Below are 16,874 nucleotides of genomic sequence, written 5' to 3'. Positions count from 1 at the left end.
TGCAAAAATGTGTCTTTGCTCACTCGGCCGAGGGTATGATAGAAAGTGGATTTTGGGGTTCTTAGTCGTTTTCTCTTGTGAGCACCCGTGGTAAATCATATTACCGGGTGACAGACAAAAAAAAAAAAAAACAAAGGAAGAAGTAATAGATAAAGAGTGTATATATATACGTGAAGAAAATGGACCACCGACCTTGATTGCTTCCCTTGATTCACCCGCTGGGCTTCTGGTGTTCCGGGTTTTTTGACCTTTACACATGTCCGAGGTGAAAACACAGATTTTCACTCTTATTTGTCTACAATAAAATGTCTCTTCTTCAAATCAAGTATATAAATCAAACGAAAATGAATCCATCGACAAATCGATACATCGTAAAAACGGAAACCTAGTTTTCCTGCTGTTTCTATCATTGTGTAGATCTTTTGATAAATTTTCGATTTCACAGTTATGAGGTAACACGTTGTAAGTTTATTGAGATAGCAAATTGCTAAGAAACTCAAAAACTAAGATTAACTAGTGTCACGTAATGAATGAATGTCTTTTTATAATTCTGCCTCAATATATTTTAGAATAATAATACTCCAGTTTAAATGATCCTTAAGAAAAAAAATACATATATATTACAAGTAGTTATTAAAATTTGTGTAGGAAATTTCGAATAAAAAAAAGTACTGAATAATATTTATTTTCAAACGCTACTGAGACTGTTTCATAAATTCTGAATTGTATTATTTTATTATGATTATAAAGATTCTTTATTAATATTACTTCCTCGAATAAAAGTAATAAAATTATTATTTCGTGTACTGAAAATAGACAAAGCTGCACTTCATCACCAATGTGGACAATCTTTCCTCGACTTAAACAATGGAGGTGTGTCTGTGTTGGCACGCGCGTCTGTCATCGTGTCTGTAAATGCCTAACGTTAATTTGTGATGTCGTCGATGCAGTATTATTATATGGCAAAGCATTATGTGCATAGCATTAACACCACTGTGAATAAGTATACGAGAGCGTCTATCATATTTTTCTGCCTGTGACAAAAGCCATACGGTACACTGACTGTGGGTCGCGTGGGCATGTGTTGTATTATAATTTTATGTTATATTTTCACTTTATTAAATTGATAATGGTCGTGCTTCATAAAAATAAGACAGAGATGAACGCAAGACTGTCTCTCGTTTTCTTTTGTGCGAAACATCACCAGATCCAGATTAATGGCTAATTAAAATTATGGCGCTGTAATCTCGTTCTAGAAAAAAAAAATAAATAAAGGAGACGAGATGAAAGGACGCAATATAATTAGAAATCGCGTCAAAACGCTATACTTCAAAAGAACGTTGGAGTGATTCCTCGTATTTTTTCTATCTTAAAAATAACACAATCCCCTCAATCGGTCATGTGCAAATATGCTAAACTTAACATTACTCATCATAATCACGCAGTTAATAAAATAACCATTTTTTTCCTGTGAATTTAGTGAAGCTGATTGTTAACTGTTTCATTTTTATTTTTTCATTCAAAGAATTAGGTTAAATTAAACACTTTCTATTTATATTTTATTTTCAAACGCATAATACTTTATAAAGTTTTTTTTTTATACCCATGATTGTTGATAATAATTTTATGAACAATAATATAAAAAGCGAGAATACAGTTTTTCCATACGCTGTAGTATAATAAAATATCATATCGGTATGCGCTACGAATAAGACAGTAACTCACTTTTTCTCACTTTTCAGGATATCGAAAATAAAAATTACTCTCTGATTACACGTTATATGTTTATTCATTTTCTCAGTAGTTTAATTCCGATTCAATTCTAATTGTCAATATGTTGATAAAAGTTATTGTAAGTAAAGTAAAATCTAAATTCAAATACGTCATAATCTCAAAATGGATATTTTTGAGTTGCTGTCTTATTTTTTGTGCATAGCAATATAATATAGCGTTCCTTCCATTAAAAATCTTAACTATGCCTCTAATAGCAATTCCTATATTTATTTAATAATAAATTAACAATAATAAAAATTCCACTTAAATATGATAATAAAATTAGTAATTCATATTTCGTATATAGTATTTTTAATAACATTCTAAATTTAAACGTCTAAAATAAATTACAATAAATGTACACCCATTTAAATCAAATGTAAAATTAATATTGATTAATTTGACCGAAAAAAATTACTATCGCTTAGATTTTGTTACTTTTCAATTAAATACCAAACAAGAAAATTAAGCTGTTTATAATTATTTAATATAATTTTATCAAATAAAATAATTTATACTCTAGTTTTCAACAATCTTTACTTGATTTTTAGTAATTTTATAATATTTTAAATATTTTTAGGAACTAATTATTTTTTAGCAAGCAACTGTTAAAATTCTATAGTCATATTATTTATTTATTTTGCTTATAAAACTGTTTAATTGTGTGCATTATATTATTTTCTATATATGTCTTAGGAATTGGAAATAAAAAAATACAAGGAAGACGAAATTACAAAAAAATATTAGACATCTAATAATCTATAGAATTCTAAGTGATTAAAATGGTTGTATAACTGTATTTCTTAGTTCATAATGAGTGTAATTTATTTCTTTGATTTATTTTATTGTATTTCTTATTACTAAAATCATATTCACGTGCAATTTTTCTTCTCTTTATTGAGTTTTAGTATCCCCTTAAAATACATTATGAAAGCACTTATTTAAGAAATTACTATAGAAAGTAATTGAGAAGAAGACGCCTAAGGGTTGTGTTGTGGCATTGCAATATTTGAGCTTTTTGGGGGTAATACGTCATCTTCACGATATAGATTATTTCTAATGGCCATCAATTGAAACAAATGTCTAAATAGCCAATTTAGGATATGAAGGAGGGTTGTTTTATATGGATATATTTGTAGAGATTTAGGATATAAATGGATTAAAATTTCATACCAACAATAATAAAAATGTGTAGATTTCCGAGTAAACTAAATATTTTATTTAAAATTATAAAATATATTAATCAAATAAAAAAAATATATTTATACTGTCTTCTTTATGCAAAATCATGAATATCGATTTTTATACATATTTTTTGGAACTGTAAAAAACTAACGTAATACAATGAAATGCATTATTGAAATATTATATTATTAGTTGAAAAATATTTGTTTCAAAACTATTTAAAATAAATGACAAAATAATAAGTATGGAGTTTTTAAACATAAAAAAACCTCAGATTAATATTTGTACGTTGAAAGCCATGTTGTACTATAATAATAATAAAGTGTGAAGTATATTAAATGTATAGTGAATATTAGTTTGTTTCTATTATACATGGACATCACAATTTGTCTACACACAATAGTTATTAACGGTTTCCTTATTTATTTAGAAAATCATTGAAGTATTGGGATTTTAGGTTCTGTGACATGATGGATGGACTTGTTCTCGCCATATCGAAAGGGAACGTGCTCGTCTCGCTATTGAAATTCAATACGACTCTAAAAGGTCGCCACAAATACATGTGTTAAAAATGTTCACTGGACCATTTCCGGACGTTTAATCTTACACTGTTTTTAGCAGCTGTTGAAATCACTAAAAGATTATGAATGTGTTTCAAAGAAATGTAAGGTCACTAAAACGCTTTCATTTATACTTTTATTATAAACGCCAAATTAACTTACAGATATTAGGTAACTGTTGTAATATTTGAATAAGTAAAAATTAGCTCGTTATTTTAGGTCATGTTCAGGGGCGTCTTCGGTTTTTTATCTTAGAAACGTACACACCAGTAAAATAAAATATTTCTTCATGCCGAGAAAATAAATCCGTATTGAAATATATCTTAATTTTTATATATCTATTATTTTTTTAATAAATAAAAGTATTGAAAATTAAATGTTATAACTTTTATTTTTATTTTTAATAATTATTGACTTTAGTCTTTTCAATTCAATCAACATATTGTGCGAAATAAGTATTTTTTTAAAATAATAATTAATATAGGAAAAAATCTCACATTAAGGATACTTATGCATATTATTCAGCCGAGTTATAAATTTCTATATATTTATAATTTTAGTTTTAATTTTTATCATTTAAATTTTCAACAGCAACTATAAAGTTATAAATAATCATATTAAACAAACAGTTAGTCTGGCTAAGGATTATTATTTATTTATATAAATGTAGTTTTTTTTTTTACTTAAGACCATGTGCTCACAAATGTTTCAAGTTTTAAGTTTACACGTATATTAATATTAATTTAATTATTTATTGAATATTATATATTATAATTATAATATAAAATAATTATTTAAGCAAACTTTAGTATTAACAAATAACTAATATACTAATAACGATAACGTTTTTTTTTTCAGAATCATTTTATTCCGTTTGTCTCGAGATCTTAAACGCACATAAAGCGTTGAGATGCCCCAGTCTAAACGTCGCTATGGATCTGTTTTATGGTCCTGATAAAAACGTTATCCAATTGGCCAAGAGATATACACGAGTAATCGCTGTTGATATCAATGCTAAAAAATTAGAATCCGCCGAAAGAAACACAAAGATTTATGAAGTCAGGGACAAAATTACAATTATACAAAAAGATTTTTCCGAAATTCCAGAAACGTTAAAAAAATATAAGGCACAGGTCATAGTGACGTCTCTTACATGGGGCGGTCTTTCGTATAATAAACACGAAGTTTACAGTCTTAAAAAACATATGTGTAACGACATTTCTTTTGAAAATCTAATCCTCTACCCGACCACAACAGAGGGTTCAAAATAACAACTTTACTTTTGAAAATGTTCCTAAAATACTGCGTCCTTTATACTTATGTCAAATTAAAGCTCATAAACCGTACTATAAATTCATTTGTTAAAATGTAAATTCAAAATCAATGATAATTTGAAAACAATTAATTATAAATATTATGTAATATATAAATAAAAAATTAAATATTATATTTTTGAATCAAAGAATTACTAATCTAAAATAAATAAGGAAATAATAGTAGATGTTGCTTTTGTAATTATCCTCAAATTTCTTATGATTAAACACTATCTACAGATTTGCATTGAAGCGTTTTTTATGATAGTGATTTTAATACGTCATCACTATGGCGCGACCCCATTGTGCTGAATTTTTTTTTAATTAATTGAAAAATCTATTGCCAAAACATTGAAATACAAATTTAATATAAAGAAATTCATATTCCATTTTTATCGGAAATATTTTTTTTCTGTAATTATATTTTTAAACGTCTACTACATTTATTATATTAAACAAACTAATTAAAAGAATTTTTAATTTATGACAATATATTGTTTATTGATTAACAATTACTTAAAAAATTATTCACAATATTTTTAAATCTTCATTTTTAACAATAAATTTAAGTACTTAGATATATTATAATATATAATAGTATTTTTTACTTCATAAAATTATTTTTTACTATTTAACACACTAAAATATGTGCAATATTAAATTTGAATAATAATTGAATAAATAGATTAATCAAACAGATTGTACTAGTACTTTAAATGTAAGGATAGTAAAAATTTAATGAGTCAATATCCAATTGCATACATTCCTCTGTATAATGACCATGCGTTAAGCAATAATAGCATCTATAGATACAAAAAAATAACAACATTTAATCTATTATTTATACTGTTAAATCATTTAATAATTACCGTTGGCCATAAATATCTCCAACTATTTCAACATCTATGGCCCAATTCGGCTGTGAATCATTGACCACAAACTTTGCTTTTTGTGGAGATTTATAATATTTATAAGAACCAACAATATCTTTCTAAATAAAAAGACAATTTTAAAGGATTTTTGTATTTTTTTGAAATAAAAAATATATATTATCAACTTCATGTCTAAACCGCGAAACATAATTTTTTCAATTATTTTTGAGGAAAACAAAAATGCACTATTTTTATATAGTTTAAAGAGAATTTTTTTATGTTTAATGCCTAATTACTACAAAAAAAAATTAAAATTTTTTATTTTGGTATACGAATACTTAATTTAATTAATTTATGTATTAAAAACTTGACTAGTTTTTTTAAAATGCAGGTTCTGTCTTGTAAATGACAATAAAATAATATGCCTACCTTATAAAATTTATAACATTTTCCATTTTTTGAAATTATTCTACCGGCTTCATTATTCATTCCAAAATAGCGTATAACACCTTCTTCGTGTTTACGCGTTTCCATAGACTCTGCTTCTTCAATAGCTGTTACTTCCAGTTCTGGCGAATTATTATTTGGGTGATCCTCTTCAGAAAAAATATAGGAAATGCAAAGGTCATTTGTATCTTCAGGTAAATTCATATTTTCCTCAGTAATCATATCTTCACCATTTTCTTGCTTAACTGCCAACAAATCTTCCATACAATCTACTATGAGCTCTGGGGCACTATTATTTGTGTGATCCTCTTCATTCACATCATCGTGTAAATCCTTATTTTCCACAGCAAACATATCTTCATCATTTTCTTGTTTAACTGTAAACAAATCTTCTCTACAATCTACTTTAAACTTGGGGGTACTATTATTAGAGTGATCCTCCTTAGTTAAAATATGGGAAAAACAAAGATCATTTGTATCTTCAGGTAAATTCATATTTTCCTCAGTAATCATATCTTCACCATTCTCTTGCTTAACTGCCAACAAATCTTCCATACAATCTACTATGAGCTCTGGGGCACTATTATTTGAGGGATCCTCCACAGTTAAAGTATTAGAAATGCAAAGGTCATTTGTATCTTCAGATAAATTAATATTTTCCACAACAATCATATCATCAACATTTTCTTGTTTTACAACTGACACACTACCTACTGACACTCCATTTTCTACATCGATATCATTCATTTGTGTTGTGCTACATTCTATGTTTTTAACATCAAGTTGTACATCACCTGACATAATTTCTAATTAATATTTCGAATTTTATTATTATTATAGTCTACACAATTATTACAAAATTATATATTTTTGATAATATGAACATAATATCTTACTAATATTCCATTAAAAGTGAATTTTTTAAAAGTTAATTGTTACAATAGTGACACTACAGGGATATATTATTATATTTACTAAGCAACTAGACTTAAATAATGAAATCTAAGGCTAAATTTGACATAAGGTCAAAAATTTAATGGAGACTTGGTTATAATGATTTCAAATTAAAATATTACGTAGAACAGTGTTATTAATATAAAAATTTATACTTAAAAAATTGAATTATGATATTTTAATGAATTTTTAATCACTTAAACTTGTATAATTTTTGTATATAAAAAATCATAACAAATACATTAAGTAATTGGAAAATTAAGGTAGAAATATTATATTTTTCAAAGTTTTACTGCAGAAACGAAATATTTTTTATTTTCTACGTTGTAATATTTTTTCTTTTAGTAACATTCCTATAATAACTATATAAAATAAGTATCCTATAAGTCCATTTTTAAGTTACTGTCCAAAATCGTCAATATCACACTATTTGAGGGATGCTTATTTGTTCATGCTTCAAAATAATCAAATAAGCGACATAATTTGTCAGAGCTAACAGTACAGAAGAATTTTCTGAGTATGAACTTTTAAGTTCATATTGAGTTCACATTACTATGACAGACAATGAGTGAAATAATAGTTTTAACTATCTTGATGTCTTAACATTTGTTAAACCACATTTGTTTTGTCATTTATATCATTCTATTTAGTAGCATTTATTTTGTATAGAAAGATATTGATTTTATTCTATTTCAATTATTAACTTTAATAACGTGATGTATATGATTGAATTGAAAATGAATAAACTTCCATGAGCCTCTAAAATTTATCACTGAATTTTAAAGTTATAAAATCTAAATATTTTGACTACAATACAACTCGCATACTAATAGAATGTAATTTTATGATAACCTGACATCACAAATTGTGATTTATAAAATTGATTTATGTAAAATATAGATGAATATATGAAATCAATGTATTACACAAACTAATGTTAGATACATCGTTTCTATTAATGTAATCATCTACAAAAACATTAACAGCACTTATCTCCTATAATTCATCGTTAAGTTTATAGTCTTAAAATCGTCTTAGACAATAGTCAACCGATATTTACAATTGTAAATATAATATTTCACAGAAAATTGTTCTAATTTTTCCAGCTTAATGTATTATTCATCCCTTATGCTATATCAAATTTTAGTATAGAAAATATGTATTATGTTAAAGTATATTTTTATCTTATTGCATTTTCCAATATGCTTTTTTGTATATAATTTGGTATTATTCGTTAAAAAAATATCTGAGCTAGAATGAACTAAGATACATTACCACTTGTATTAGACTTCTTGTTCTCCGAAACACAGCATTTAAATAATGTTGCTAATCGACGAAAAAACCTCTTCACCTTCATTTTAATAATGTTATTTACAATTAAATAAATGTATCAAATTATTTTTTACAAAATTTTTAATGATTATCAGTAATTCAATACAAGCACAAAAAAATAGTTTTTCTTAAACAAAATCAAACAACAAACTAATTTATATTTGATTGTAAACATTTGTGTATAAATATTAAGTATCACGTAGCAACTTAATTTACTATTCTTATGATCAGAATACACTTAAACAATTAATTAAAATATTATCAAAAAAACCATACAATTTTAATTTTTTTTTACAACATTTGACAAAAGCCAAATTATGATAGTTTAGGAGGTTATGTGAATTTCCATTTTTAATTTTAGTCTTCGGTTTGTTATAAGATAAATATTTGGTAGTTATTCAGTATTCAATTTTTTTACTGTGCACTCCTATTTCTTGAGCAATCCATAATACACTCTACTTAAAAAATTTCATTTAAAAATCTTATTCTTTTTTTAGATGAAAATTTGAGGAAAAAGCTTAATCCGGAGAGATTTAATCATTTTATGTCCCGTTTAAAAACATACATTCGTTTTTCTCATTCAACAACAGGAAATCTACCTGCACAATAGTACAACTTTCAGAATTTTATTAAAAAATTAAAATATATAATACTACATGATTAATTTAAAGCAAAAATTAATATTATAATAAATTACATTTATTACTGCTATGTGACTGGTACTAATTTAATTATAGTTTCCATATTCTAACTCCATAATTGGTATATAGTGCGCCACAATGTTTTTTTATAATAATAAAAATATAACACTATCTAATGGATTTAATTTGAAAAAAGTTTAGTAACCTTATTTAAATACTTACATCCTCACTTTATCTCAAGATGTTGGGCTAGAAAAAATTTCCATTTAAGCATTTTTGAGTTTAGTAAACCTAATAATCTAAGGAATTTAAAACCAATATATACCAGTTTATAAAATTTTTTAAAAAGGACTGGAATAACAAAAAAAACAAAACTATCTGGTTTTTAAAAAAAATTCTAGTTTTCTAGTAGGTAACTTATAAAGGATCATCAGGGACGTATCAAGGGAGGGTAGCGGTGCCTATCCCAGGGGTCGCAAAATCGTAAAATTAATCATTTTTGTTAAAAATTATGATATCTACTATGTTTTGAGTACAACTTCATTATACAAGTACAAGTACAACTCATAATTAAATTTTTGTATATTGCCGTGTCGAGAGGCAAAAGAGAGGTTTTTACTTTGATGGTCAATTTCACATTGTAAAAATTTCGATGAGAGAATTTTTTTTTTTTATTATAGTTCAAATTAAAAGCTTAAATATGATATAGATTTAAAAAACGAAATATTTTATTAATTGAAACCAAATTATTAACAATCATTTCTTTTTATTTACAAAATGAAAAGTATACATTTACAAGTATACGGAAAATTATTCAAAAGCAAAATAAAATAAAATACGTATGTACATGATATTATCTACAAAAATTGTGTTGAGTATACTTGAATTTCAAAAATTGATTATTGTGAGTTGACATAAAATCTTAAATTTTAAAGGAACAGTTTATCTTCATTTTTAAATATATTATAACAAACATTAAATAATTATACCAAATATTTGTCAAAAATGTTAAAAGTTTCTAAAAATAAGTAGAAAATTTATGATTGAATTTTTTTAAGTATTATGAAACAGATATTTCATTGTATTAGTCAATATTACTTTTATTTAAAAATATAAATATAAGTATATTAAATAATTTTACTTTGTAATTTATTAATTTTTTTTTACCTATTTTTGTGTTCTATTACACACAAACAGGTTAAAAAAGCCTCACTATTGTTTTCAAAATGTTGAATTCTTTAAATAATCATACAACTTTTCTATAGATCTAATAAAACTAGATGTGGATAGTATCACTAGAATTACGAGGTATATATAATTTATCCCTTCATCATGATAGCCGGTAAAGATTATTTTTCATAATACTATTATATATAAAATTAAATTCCAGGATTTGGTTATTTAAAATTTCTTTAGAAATATTAAAGGCTTGTTTAAAAAGTGTGTCACACTTACTTTTAATTATTCTTTTAATGATTCATAAAAATCATGTACAAAGTACATCTAAGAATAGGTTAAGTTACATTAATAAAAATAAATACAGTAAACCAATAATCTTGATGTTATTTTAATATTTTAATATACATATTTTATATCATTGAAAATTTACTTTTAAATAATCTCAAAATACATATAATTCAATAGGATTTATGATATAATTCAGATTTCAATATTAGTAACTAAAAATAATTATCAAGACATTACCAATAACATTAAAAATAGATTCATACAGAACAAATAATTTTAAATATGATTATTCAACTACCACTAATAATTTGTCCAACAATAATAGGTAACATTTTAATATCAATTTTCAAATAGATGGCCTAATTTTACAATAGTCCAATCTTAATAAAATAAGTTTTTTGAAAATCACATTAACTTTTATCATTTATAAATAATTATAAAAATATATTTTAAGTCATCATTGTCTTCTTCTGACAGCTTTGGCNGAGTTATCATTGTCTTCTTCTGACTGCTTTCGCTTTTCGTCGTTCCCCAGCTGGTGCTGTTCCAATACTAAATAATGCCTGATTTGATTCTTGCATTCCTAAAAACAAGAAAATAATTTCAATTTTATTACTGAACTCGATTGGTTGATTTGGTGAAGTAAATGTACTTCCAAATACAGCAGGCTTTTCACCACCTCCAAATTTAAAAGGAGCAACAGCAGCAGTTTGATTTCCAAAGGACGGTGATGAAAACTAAGATTTCTGGTCATCTGTTTTTTGAGCATTAAACTGAAACGCTGGTTTATCTCCAAAACCTTGTGTTGTTGAGTTACCAAATGATGGAACAGTCTTAGCAGGAGAAAATTGAAAAGCATTGTTAGTTGTTTCTGTTGGCTTTTCATTGGTTTTAGTACTAGAAGTATTAAATTGAAATACATCCTGTATTACTACCAAAAATCATGGTAGGGTTTGATGAAGCTGGTTTAATGTCAGTATTTTGACTGCCAAAAACTAATTTAGGTCCTGGATTATTGGATGCTGGTACATTAGTATTAATTTGTTCTACTGATGAGTTTCCATTGGAGGAGATCCAAATTGTAATTTTAATGATGACTTTTCACTTGATGATTGAGAAACATCAGTTTTTCCAAAAGAGAGAGGAGTTGAACTAGCAGCTGTATTACTTGATCCAAACTAACAGTTTTTGATTCTGTTGATACAGGAATGGTTGTAACATTATCATTAGGTTTTGTTGAACCAAATTGAAATTTAACACTATCAGATGACTTTAAACTATTAAGAGTATTTTGACCAAAGAAAAATACAGGTTTATTTAAACATTCTGATGTTTTAGAAGCTACTGCGAGTATTTTTGATAATAATTTTCTTCAGTTTTAGGAGCTTCAAATTGCAGTACTGGAGCTGATACTTTATCTTCAGGTTTTGATGCTCCAAACTGCATTACTGGAGCTAGTTGTTTGTTTTCACTTTTTTCTGTACCAAATTGTAAAACGGACATTGGCTGTTTTTCATTACCTTTAAATGTAAAAGCAGGTAGTTTTGAAGTATTTATATTAACTGTAATATAAATACTAGCTTTTAATAACTGTATTAAAAGCTACAGCACTATCTTCTTTTGTATTTTTTTCGGAAGACTCTTTATTACCAAATTGTATTGAATGAATAGTTTCAGGTTTATTCACATTCTTAATACACTCTGCATCACTTTTTAAGCTTGAGTTGGAATCAATAGATTTAGAAGGTAATGCAGAAAACTGGAAAGGAGTTTTAACTGAGCTTTCAGTTGACTCTTTTGAAATTATATCATTTGATGTACTATTTAAAGTACTCTCAATAACTTTACTACATTCAGAGGATGATTTTTCTTGTTGTTCCACACAGCTCAGATTTCTGGTTTTCAATTTCTTTATTAGGTGATAATGTTGACTGACCACTATCTATTACACCATCCACTTCACTCAGTGATTTTAATTTTTCAGCAGATGACATTGTTGTACTACCAAAATTAAATTGTGAAGTTGTTTTGAGGATAACTGTATTACTTGTTTTTTCAAAAGATCCAACTGTTAGTGAAATAATTGATGAATTTGTTGGTGATTGTGTAAACTTAATGCTTAATTCACTATGTTTTTCATTGGTGGATGTACCTGATGAAAATGTAGCATTAAAATTAATATAATATTAAAAATTTAAAGGTATTACATATACTATAATAGTTTTTAAATTTTATTTATTTTATTTCAAGTAGTTGTTGTATAATCATATATTTTTAAAAGCATTTTGTAGATTAATATTTTAAAAATTTGTACAAACCCATGAATTACTACATTATTGTTTTTTTACATTTGTTAATAATTTTGTTAATATTAAGAGCATCAGAATATTAGTGTTGGCCTATAATATAATGAAATTTGTTGACTCAACCCATTCCACTACCGTGACAAGACAGTTTGAAAATGGCAGAGTGCAAGTCAGAACAACGATATGTCAGAGCCAAAGTTTTGCAAACCACCTGTTAATAAGTAAATCGTAAATCTATGTAACCATTGTGAAAGTTATGTGTTAATAATTATTTTATTGAATTCTAATTAAAATTTAAAATAGAGCATCTGAAAATCAAGTATTGTTTCTTCTATCATTCATTTCTACTAAATTTTTTCCGCTCACCATGTTACCAAAGCTTGTACAAAAATAATTACAGAATTTTACTCTTATTTATAACTTACTGTTATTAAAAATGCATAAAAAAAAATACCCTCTTTAACAGCATTATTCTTTTTTTGTTCTATTTTCTCAATACTTGTGAAAGGTGTAGGTTCTGGCTCATCAAATAATTCATCTAATACACTTTTTATACTAATTCTTTTAAAAACTTGTGTTTTTCCACTTCTATTGAATATTCTACTAGGTGCAACTATTACAAGATCTCCAGCTAAATCAGTTTCTGTAGATTTGTCAATTTTAATTGACTTATTATTGTCATCGGTTAATAATACTGTTGAAGCAAAACAAGTACAACTTTTACAATATTTTCGGCAAGGAGAATCATCACCCTCTGGGTCTAAAAACAATAAAGAAATTTATACAAAAAACTTTTTATTAACTTAAATATTAAAATAATTTTAGTAAACTAACCAATAGGATATGTTTTTTTCATACTTGATGACTGAAGAAATTTGCTTGAACTATATGAACTCAAAATTTCATTATTGCGGGTCTTAGGTTTTTTATATGAATGATGACTATTAACATCAGTATCACTTTGTCTCTTATTTCTAAAATGAAAACAGAATACATATTAATACTTAATCACGCATAATTATTAATTAGGAACTCAAAAATTGCTCATTATTGTCAAAATCTGCTTCCAAATTAGATCTATTCACAATTCATACAGATTAATATTCTACTAAAAATATAAAAATAACAACTGTAAAAATCAAAAATTTATTTTTAACGAATAATAGATATTTTAGAGTTTTATTTTTGTACCTCTTTTTTAAGTTTTATAAACAACTATTTTATTCATTAAAAATAAAAATCATAGCAATAGTAACTTTAAAATTTTGATAAATCTAATAAATAAATGTTTATGAATCATTAAAAATCTATTTTTCTTGGTTAAAAATAAGGCAACTTATTTTATAATTATATGTTACTAAATATATGTTAAAATAGTTATTAAATACTGGGAAAATACTGAACTCTATTAAAATATTAAAATTTCATATAGTTAAAATGTTAATTATTTTTATGTTATAAACCCTCGCCCAAAGCTAATAATTTTATTATGCAAATAAACTTTCTTAAATTAAATAGTTATTTTGGTAATTTTTTAATAAAAATAAATATTTTGTAATTTTTTTCTCCAATGTTATACACCTTAACAGATGATGTTGATGGTGTTTCACATTTTTAATATATTTTTTTTAGAACCAAATACCAACACAAAAATCAAAATTTTACTATTCAGTAAGGAAGCTTCTGTATAACTTAATAAAAAATTTATTATATTACAAGTCAAATTATTACCATAATAGTTAATTTATGGATGAACTAATTTTATGGTTTCCTGTACATATTAATATAAAAAATATTTTCAATGTTTAAAAAAGTAAATTATTATATGCTTACTGTTTTCTATCAAAAATAACATGATTATTCTTTGGTGTCATATATGGTGAATGTGAAATTTCTCTGTTTGTTTTATCTATACCATTCAATGGAATATTTCGGTCAATTGACTCAATAGCTTTTTTAGGGCAATTTACAAAATTATCAAAATCAAACTATTAAATAAAAATTAATTTTAGTATATTTATGATAAATGTCTTTACTTTATCAAATTTTATTAACATAGAAGTATACCTCTTGGCTAGTTCTGTTTCTTNATAGAGATATTACAAATTACCTAACTGGTAAGTACCTGAAATAATACACTGAGGCAACGAAGTGGCGGTGGCCATCTCACGAATACCATGTAATGTGATTATGTATAAGGTACGAACTAGTCAGTAACAATTAATAAAATTTGAATATAAATATGAATATATGATCTATTGCTTTATTATTCTTTACTCAGATTATTAATTCTAAATAATTGGGTTAACATAAATTTACTTACTTTTTTATTTGGCTTGTACAAAGATCGTCAAGGTTTGCGTAAATATTTATACTGTCTCTTTTAAATAAATAAAGTGTTAACGCAAAATAATTGTATTCAATATCGCTTTAAAATGTACCGACGACAACACGGGGTCGCGGCTAGTTTGTTCAAAAATAAATCAAATAGAAGAATTCTGAATTCCTTATTGAATTCAGGTCTTCAAAAGGAAGAGAGAATTCTGCTCTCTTAGAAAATCAGCGCCTTTTTATATTACTTTTAATTGCCCCCATCATGGGTTGTTGCCGTCAGCGCTTTTAGTGATTTTCAGTTTATTGTGTAAAATTTGAACATAACATGATAATTATTTTTAAGATAAGATGCATAGTATACAATAATCAATTTAACATGTATATACNAAATAATCAATTTAACATGCATATACATATATAATAGCTAGTGTACAAATGTGTATATGTTATGACAGATAAATTAATTATTTGTGTTGTATACAATTGGTATTAAATATAGAGTAATAACTTTTTATTGATAATGTAAGATGCGTAATGCAGAACATTGTGCATATTACGACAGTGTTCTATTACTTATTGAAGCGCCACATCCTGGCTGGGCAGAGTACTAGCACAATAATATCATAGTTATACTCCAACTAATTATAAGCGTTCTCTAAAGTGTCTCTCCACTTATCGACTAGCTATTCTGATCTCTGCCACAGTGCGGTCAATAGGAGTGTAGGACACTTATATAATTTATAACACATTACTTATTAATATTATTTCGTAATATACATTAGACATTCTAAGGTACTTGATTTGATTGAATTGTATCTATTACTTATTGAAGGGTCACAAATTGGCTGGACAGGGTACTAGTACAATAAGGGCCATCGGAGTGTAGGACACTAACATAACTTATCGTGCATAAATCTATAGTACAGTCGCATCTAACCTAGGTCGTCCTACAGGTGATTTAAAAGAAGTAGGCCACATATCATAAGGGTCTTTGCATAAAGACAAAGATATTATTTGAGATCTCGCGTTGGTATATCCAGCTACGAAATACAAATAAATCAGAGTACAAATATTATACTAATCAAATAAACAACTAAAAAGTGTCTCTCCACTTATCGATTAGCTAGTCTGATCTCAGCCACAGTGCGAGCAATCGGAGTGTAGGACACTAGTATAATCTATTGTGCAAAGAACCGAAATTGAGCTCGCATCTACCCTAGATCACTCTTTGGACGACTGAAAAGACGTAGGCCACTTGGAAATAGTTTGTTGCACAGGACAGTTATGTTATTTGAATTTCTTTATTTGCTTTATAAATTATTAAATAATAAATATATTAAAGTAAAACACCATATACACGGTTAAAGACTATACTACACAAATATACAAAAGGGTTTTACAAAAAACAGAGTTATAATAAACTTAGATTTCACCTTGAGTAGATTTGATATAGAATTGTACTAAAAAAGTAGTTACACACGAGTTAATAATAACATAAACCGTATAAATATAATTGCGTACATTAATGCATACACGTATACATCGATAATTGTTACATCAACTACATCATTCATCTCAAGAGAGTATTAGGATAGTCAGAGGTAAGTGAAACATTTGATTACATAATAAGTCTATAATAGATCCTTTACTGAAGAATTTTTTTAGTAATAAACAATTAGAACAAGATAGG

The 16,874-nt window shown here is 25.9% G+C and overlaps 2 protein-coding genes across 2 annotated transcripts in view; one reads left to right on the top strand and one right to left on the bottom strand.

The window, feature by feature from the left end:
* LOC126900197 (uncharacterized) overlaps positions 1-16,874 on the top strand; it is a 359,021-nt gene that overhangs the window by 47,178 nt on the left and 294,969 nt on the right. The window lies entirely within an intron of this gene.
* LOC126900199 (uncharacterized) lies at positions 5,532-6,457 on the bottom strand. The gene is made up of 3 exons (XM_050675719.1): positions 6,133-6,457; positions 5,701-5,822; positions 5,532-5,634 (listed from the first exon to the last, which is right to left on the bottom strand). Exons 1-3 carry the CDS (start codon positions 6,412-6,414, stop codon positions 5,544-5,546), a joined length of 495 nt encoding a protein of 164 aa, XP_050531676.1. The 5' UTR covers positions 6,415-6,457; the 3' UTR covers positions 5,532-5,543.

This window comes from Daktulosphaira vitifoliae, unplaced genomic scaffold (genome assembly GCF_025091365.1).
Source record: "Daktulosphaira vitifoliae isolate Bord-2020 unplaced genomic scaffold, ASM2509136v1 Scaffold_3, whole genome shotgun sequence".
Lineage (NCBI taxonomy): Eukaryota > Metazoa > Arthropoda > Insecta > Hemiptera > Phylloxeridae > Daktulosphaira > Daktulosphaira vitifoliae.
Note: the sequence above shows the minus strand (reverse complement) of the source record. Positions and strands in the feature narration are given on the sequence as shown.

Bases quoted from the DNA above. Each gene is read 5' to 3' on its own strand.
- LOC126900199 (XM_050675719.1), bottom strand. From the start codon at position 6,414: ATGGAAGATTTGTTGGCAGTTAAGCAAGAAAATGGTGAAGATATGATT. The intron at 5,823-6,132 runs GTAGGCATATTA...CTTTTTATTTAG, and splicing joins AATGTTATAAATTTTATAAG to AAAGATATTGTTGGTTCTTA. The intron at 5,635-5,700 runs GTAATTATTAAA...TTGTATCTATAG, and splicing joins GGAGATATTTATGGCCAACG to ATGCTATTATTGCTTAACGC.